Here is a 7,996-nt window from a genome sequence, read left to right on the forward strand (position 1 = left end):
TACTTTACTTTCTCACTTTACTTTGTTAAATGTTAGGTTTAAAACTAAAGATTTGCTAGGGACAATCACTTCAGGCATGTTGCGGCTTGGGTGTTGCATGTGAGACTAGCCACACAACCCACATAGGCTAAGATTTTGTCTTATTCATTTTATTAACATGGGGACAAAGGTGGTTGCTCTCAGATTCATTTAATTGATCAATAGTCCCTAGCAGATCCCTAATTCTCAATCCCACTTGCCAAAAAGTACTGTACATGCCACACCATAGGAAGATTCAAACCGTTCATTTGATGTGCACACCATACTACCATAGGCATAGGATGATCCAAACCTGCCACTTGATGGGCACATTGTAGGATAATCCAAACTGTCCATTTGATGGGCCACAACGTAAATAGGTTGTGGCCCAATAATCATTTCCATAGGTAATCCCAACCCTCTGATCTATAGAGGAATTGAATATTATGGTACCTTCTATAGATCGGAGGGTTGCAATCATCCTATGGAAATGATTTTTGGACCGCAATCTATTTACGTTGTGGCCCATCAAATGGACGGTTTGGATGATCTATGGTGTGGCATGTAAAGTACTTTTAAATTGTAGCCTATCAAATGGACGGTTTGGATCATCCTATGGTGTAGCCCATACATTACTTTTTGAAAAATAATGGACTATACGAGCGCACACCATATAAAATCTCATCACTCATCAGAGAGATGTTACCTTTATTTGGGGGAGGGAGATTTTCAAAGAATTTAATGTTGCCTTACAGTAATGGTTCGATGGAGAGATTTTAGGGATTTCTAAGGGTAATATACTAATATAATGAGAGACAATACCCAATGGATTATGGGTAAAAGAAAACATAAAAAGGTATTTCAGGGACAAAACTGTACTAATGGAAATTATGAAAATTTTGGGAGAATCTTGTAGATATGTTTTGATCCAAGGGGTTTCTAGTAGTTTTCCCAAAAAAAAAAAAAACACTTAAAAAAATACAAGAAAAAATTAGCATTAATGCGGGGCGGGGCGGGGCCAACTCCATCCCTTCCCTGCACCGGGGAATTTTTTAAATCCCCTTCCCCTTCCCCTTCCCCACTAAAATCGGGGAATCGCCTCCCCAAGCGGGGCAGGGCGGGGCAGATCCCCGCTTTTCCGGATGAAATTGCCAGCCCTATGTGTGGCCTCTCTTCCTAGGGTTGGCCTACACGTGGCACATGTGCCCCCTCTTTTTGGGTTGGCATGAGATGTGGATTTCTAATTTCAAGGAATTTTGAACTTATTGCTCTGATACCATGTACCCATTACTCCAAAAGCCTGTTGGAGGTGTTATTTATTCTTTTTATACTTAAAACACTGTGAATGCACAGCGGTTACAAGCACTGGGAGTGCGTACTTGAATCATATATCTGAACGTTGGGCCATGCATCAAAATGCACTCTTGGATGAGTCTAACCCTCCAATTTGTGGCTGTTAAATGGATGGTAAGAAAACAGAGCAACAAGTGTGTAGGAGGATTAGAAATTTAGAACTGAGCGGTGGAGCGGATTTTGATGCATGACTCATCCATGCCAAGGCCTAATAGATAATTTGTTTGAATCCAATGCAGGTGCCTTTTGAGGCTGTACCTTGCAGGAGTGGATTAACAGCTATTACAGTACTCAAGAATCAAGATACTATCACTTCCCCAAACATTATTGAAAACAACTTGATCCGATAATCAAACCTCATTTTATATTAGGCATGGGATGTCTGTTCGGAATGGAACCAAGATGACGCTGGTCACTTTGTGATGCTCTACAAAATCAGTCTTCTTTGATTTACAAACAAGTAACATTGAACATCAATGGTCTTGGCTTTACAAACATGCCCTCTACAAGATCAATGGTCTCAGCTTTACAAATACGGCCGCTGATGCTTTGTTTAGATCCAAAATTGCCTTTTGCCATTAATAATACAATAAACTTTCTACATTGCCGCTCTCCTGTGAAAAGAAAAAATAAAATTTTTATGGGCTGAAGCTATTATATTGACCAATCAACAGGCCATTTATTTATTTTTATGCAGAAATGGCGAACCTTTGTTAGATGATGAGACCACGACCAAAGCAGTCATGAGCACAGAGAAAACAAGAAAAGAAGCAAACCACTTCAAATAGAGCAATACTCAAGAGGGGGTAAGAAATCGAAAATCTCTAATGCTGATCTAGATACTCCATTGCGAGCAAGACGGTCCACCCATGACCTTCTGACGTCGTGAAAGCGTACTGAATGCCCCCCCCCCCCCCACAAAGTCCAGGATCTCATCAATGAACTCTGAAAATCTCTACGGCCTCCACTATTAAATTGTTATATCCTTAGTATTAGCCATTGATTGACAAAGACGATGGAGACTTTTCAGAAGAAGTCTTCTACTTTGCTTTGTTTGCAAAACAGTCTCCTAATATGTGAAAAGATGAAAATTACTCTTGTGGAAAGACCAATGAATCTGTGGCCCTCATTGATAAGTTTTGCATCGGGTGGACCTTACCATCTTACCTCACGTTTTGATAGGGCAGGTCCCATCATCTCCACCCAACACCATGCATAGGGTAGGACTCATGAGTCTACACCTCATGTTTTCATAGGGTGGGCTGCATTATTTTATTTTACCCCCATACATAGCATGGCCATGAATGCTAGTATGCAGATAAATGATATCGCCACAGTCTATCAATACGGGTATTTTGGTCTCTTTATAAAGTGATTTTCGTCTTTTCACGTATAAGTACATTTTGGACTTTTTATGAGTAAACAATCTGCCAGGGGTATTTTGGTCACAAATTGATTGCATGAGCAGATTTGGAAATTTCACTCGAATGAAGAGTCTATTTGTAAATTGTCAAACTAGAAGACCCTTTTTTGCAAATAATGCAAATTGAAGACTTCAAGACTTCTTTTTCAAAAAGACAAATGACAGGGGTTGAGTATCTTTTCTACGTCAATGGGTTGTTACTTTTCGGGAAATGTTATCAACACTACTGGATTCTGACGATGGCACTCCTCACTTCATTAAAAAGTACGGTATGGCAGGCACCATAGGATGATCCAAACCGTCCATTAAATGGGCCACAGCCTAAATAGGATGTGCCTAAAAAATTATTTCCATAGGTTGATCCTAACCCTCCGATCTATAAATGGTGAGGATCAACCCTCTAACATTCAGATCGGAGTGTTATGATCAACCCATGGAAATGATTTTTGGAATGTGCCCCATCTAATGGACGGTTTGGATCATCCTATGGTGCGGACCATACAGTACTTTTAATAAAGTGAGGAGTGTCATCAAAATACAGCAGTGCTGCTGATAACATTTCCCTAGTTTTAATGAGTTATTCTTCTTTCCCAAAGCCCAATCAATTTGATAATGACACCCTCGCCAGTTTTTATACACGGTGAATTAGAATTATTGATGGTGACTGTTGGTGGGACTTGGTGTCATTCATTATCAGCATGATTTTAAAGAAGATGAGAAGCACCAAATTGAAATGAGTTGACGTGATCATTGATCAAAGAAAATGAAGCCCACCAAACTAGTGTTAACTTTGCTAAAACACCCGTCATCACAACAGATCTATAAAAAGTGGCCTTTTTTCTTTTCCGTACAATTTCCAGAAAGCCAGTTCACGCTACAGACAACAACAGACGGATCACGGACTCACACTCGCTGGCACTCTCATCTCTATAATCATTACTAATCACACGTAGTCTTCGTTACCGACGCGAAATCCACACATGCAGATTCGCAAGAGGGTGTTGCCAGGAAGAAAGAATCTGGATAACTCGATCTCTAAACACTAAAGTGATATACTCCACCCCTTTTCTTCCCACAGCCACCCACTCTAGTGTATCTATGACCCTTTCTTTACACTACAAAAGCAAATACTAAATTAAACAGATGAGCATGATTATAAAAAAGGGCACCCCCCTTAAGGATGATTAATACTTATTTTAACATGTAAAAAGGGTGCATTTGGTGGCTGGTCTATTGTATGTCAGACCACCCACGTCGTGGGTCTCTCTACCCATTCACGAGGTGGGCGGACCCATTTACAAGGTGGGTGGTTTCACGAAATGCCTTTTGCTATGGACCCTAGCAAATCCCAAAAGTAATAATGTAAGTATGTAACTACGTTTCCTTTGGTTTGCAAGAATTTTCTGGAAAAGTTTGGAAAGGAAAATATTTTTATAGTGTCTTATTGTTTCTAGAAGGGATTTGCTAGGGACAATCAAAGAAGGAATTTCCCACAGCTGCTGTTGCATGAGAGAGCAGCCACAATGGCTCACTTTTTGTATAATTCATTTAATTCTTCGTAATGATATCAGCACAACCATGTTTTGGAATTTGCGTCTGACCTATCTTGTCTTTAGAATTTAAAAATCTCTCAAAAAGCTCATTACAATTACCAAGAAGCTCAGAACCACGCATATAACAGATCGTAGCTGTGCTGATATCATTTTCCTCTAAATCATGGGAAGAAAGAAAATTCCAAGCAAAAATTTTCCATCAGAAATGTTTTTCTTGCAATTCAAACCTGGACTTCCCTTGAAGCTAGGGAAAAACTGTTGAAACGAAGCTTTTCAACTTAATATTGCATTTGCTCGTGCATTTTTTACGCACAATAAGAACTACTCATCACAAATTCAGTAGGAAAAAAAAATACATATTTTACTACACATTACATAGCTTTGCCTGAAAGTGAAATCACGATATTCTGAAAAATCAGCACTTACGGAGAGGCAATCCGCAGAGACAGTCATTACTCACAAAAGACGAAGCTTCTAAATGATCGAACGGCTCTCCTGCCGGGATCTGGCCACAGAGATGGTTGTGACTCAGATCCAAATGCCCGATATATGAAGCAGACGATACAGATTTCGGTATCGGACCTTTCAATCGGTTATAGGACAGATCAAGAGCCGTGAAATACGATCTCGGCCCGAAAGAGTCCGGAATATTCCCATCTATCGCGTTTTTGCTTAGATTTAAGATGCTCAACCCCTGGCTTTTCAGCAATGTTGCCGGAATCCCGCCGGAGATCTGGTTGCTATCGAGATAGAGAGATGAGAGGACCTGCATTTCTCCTAGCACCGCCGGAATACAGCCTGAGATCTGATTCATGGACAGATCTAAGTCGGCAAGCCGATACAAGTTAGAGATCGAGCTCGGAATCTCGCCGGAAAGCATATTCCGGCTAAGTAGGGCTCTGCTGAGCATTTTCAGCGTTCCGAAATTCTGAGGAATCTCGCCGGAGAGTTTGTTGTTGCTTAGATCAAGATGCATAAGTCCGGCTAGATTTGGGAGCGAAGCCGGGATTTTGCCAGAGATCAGATTGTCTGCGACATTTAAGACAGTAAGGTGGGTAAGTTTTCCAATGTCGTAAGGGAGGGGACCGTACAATCGGTTTCCGACTAAGTCAAGGATTCGAAGGAATGGGATTGAGGTGATGCAGGCCGGAATCTGGCCGGAGATGTTTTTCCAGTCGGCAATGACGATGTTAGTTAGGCGGTCGAGTTTACAGATCTCCGGCGAGATTGTGCCGGACATAAAGCCGGTCCGGTGAGCTCGTTCGAAGATCGGGTCTTCGGACTCGCCGCGTAGGTTGAGATCGGCGACTCGGCCGTCGGTAGGGTCGCAACTAACGCCGTACCAGTTGTGGCAACAGTCGGTACCCGTCCATGTGTTTAAGATGCCAAGGTAGGGCTCGGTCATGCCAGATTTGAATGCGAGGAGAGCTGCCCGGTCTGACGGCGGGCAGGAGTTAACGGCGGAGGTGACGGAGAGGAAGAAGAGGAAGAAATAGAAGAGACCCATGTCTCTATTATGAACGTTAGGGGCTGGACTTATGTTGGATTGGGTGTTTTTATACGTGGTTCCTGACGAAAACGCCCCTTTATTAGTTTAGAATTACAACTGTAGCCTTTGAAGGTTGAACGAACGAACGACTGGGGGGTAGCAGTCATGGCGACTGTATCGTTTTTATACATCACGGGTTGGGAAATGTCGAAATGATATTTCCACACCTTTTTGTAAGTCTTTTTATTGAAGATAACTTCTGTCATTTCGGATGATTGATGGACTGTGTGTGGAAAGATTTCTGGGAAAGTTAATTTCATGAGCTAATATATATATAGCTTGTTGTTATTAAGGCGATGGAGACCCGTTGAAGGAAACATGGAGCAAAAGCATGTGGACTTTGTTTGGACCGTCTTTCGTTGCTTTCTTTATTCTCATATTTGTGGTTATACTTTTTAAGCACTTTCGACTTGTTTGGTTATTTTGGAAGTGTTGCGAGCAAAACAGAAATATGTTCCGGCAAAACCAGTGTTTAAAAACGCGGATTTGACGTGGAACGCGGCAAAGAAAAATTCCTGTCGACTAGGCCGGACGCGGCTAAGAACGTGGTAGACACGGTTGGCAAGGTCATAACTCGGGAGAGTCAAAGAAATTTATTGACTCTGTAAGGCAAAATACGGAACGCGGATGTGGTGCAACGAGGAACGCGGGCGATGTAAAAAGGAGTCGACTTAGTTGAGTTCCTTGCCGAATCAAGGAGTTTTTAAACATCGGGCTTTCTGACCCGAAATCTGATGAAAAAAACTTAGCTATGCAAACACAATAAAATACACTAAAAGCAGGGGGTGTGGCAATATCAATTCCATAGTCTGATATTTTCACACCCCGTATTTGATATTTCCACACCCCCTGTTTCCTCTTTATTTTATTTTAGGGCGTTGGCAGCCAAATTTTGTTCCAACGGGTGCAAATTATCCTACAGTGGGTGTGAATTTGCAATTGAGTTTGGATACCTCCCATTTTGGATTCGGATTTGGAATTGAGTTTTGAATAGAAAATGAATAGATAGTAGAGGGAGACAGGGAGGGGAGGGGGTAATTCCTAGTGGAGGGGAGAGGTTGAGGAGCTAAGAGGGTGAAGGAAACTCTCAGATGTGTGGATTTCCAATTTCTTATTTCCACAGCAAATTTAGAAATCTGATTTTTTTCACTGTCAGCTGCTGAATTAGAAATCCAAGAATTTGATCCGATCCAAATTACAATGCAAAAAAGGCTGCAAATGTGAGAAATCCAAATCAAAATCTTCTCGGCATCCAAACGGGCCCTCATCTTATGAATTGCAATCTTTGGTTTTTCATATGCGTTATAGTTCAATTTTCGGCTGTAATTCAATTTCATTGGGGCCCACAAAAAGAATGGCGTGGATCACAAAACGTGGGGGAAGTAATGTCTTGAGTTCTAGCAAAAGGCGTCATCATCCCTTATTTTCAAGATTTTTGTGGGCAGAAGACATGTAACGCGGAGGAAAAGGGGGCGTGTGATTGCAAAACCATCGGGAAGATCATGTGATATCCACATGGAGGAGTGCAACGTGTCGGGATCTAAAGAGATGACGATCCAACGCTCGACACCTTTTTTAACTTTATGAGGTAGAGAACATGGGATGTGCAGCTTGATAGAGAGTGGGCCCTCCCTCTCTCGTCTTCACGTGAAGAAATGAAGGACTATGACGGTGGATATAGTTGGTCAAAATAATTCTCCTTCTGCAAGTGAATAGAATATGACGTGAGATGTTCTTTGCGGGTGGGAATATTAATAAATACTTTTAGACAATCACAGTCCATCTCTATCTCTGACCGACGGATCTGATCACAAAGACATGCCACATTTTATGCATTTCGGTTTCTCGAAAAAGAAAAGGGTTTCTGCGCAGATAAGCTAATCTGCGCTCGAGCACAGAAACATGAGTGGGCCGGCCACATTGAAGGGATCCAAAGCATTCCTTTGATAGGTCCTTTCATGGATAGAGTGTGCATAAAAAATCTTCTCTATTGGATCCCAATAGGATGTCCATTTGTGGGGTCTGTTGGGTTCTGTCCATTTTCAACCTATAAATGGATACCCTACGGTGATCCAATGCAGCTGATTTTTGATACACACC

General features: G+C 41.7%; 1 protein-coding gene across 1 annotated transcript; it reads right to left on the reverse strand.

Moving 5' to 3' along the window:
- Window positions 1-4,605: 4,605 nt before the first annotated feature.
- LOC143849639 (uncharacterized) lies at window positions 4,606-5,949 on the reverse strand. The gene has a single exon (XM_077358743.1). It carries the CDS (start codon window positions 5,852-5,854, stop codon window positions 4,763-4,765), a length of 1,092 nt encoding a protein of 363 aa, XP_077214858.1. The 5' UTR covers window positions 5,855-5,949; the 3' UTR covers window positions 4,606-4,762.
- Window positions 5,950-7,996: the final 2,047 nt, after the last annotated feature.

Source organism: Tasmannia lanceolata, unplaced genomic scaffold (assembly GCF_043159265.1).
Source record: "Tasmannia lanceolata isolate RefF3 unplaced genomic scaffold, GAP_Taslan_0.1 ptg000003l, whole genome shotgun sequence".
NCBI lineage: Eukaryota > Viridiplantae > Streptophyta > Magnoliopsida > Canellales > Winteraceae > Tasmannia > Tasmannia lanceolata.

Bases quoted from the DNA above. Each gene is read 5' to 3' on its own strand.
- LOC143849639 (XM_077358743.1), bottom strand. From the start codon at position 5,854: ATGGGTCTCTTCTATTTCTTCCTCTTCTTCCTCTCCGTCACCTCCGCC.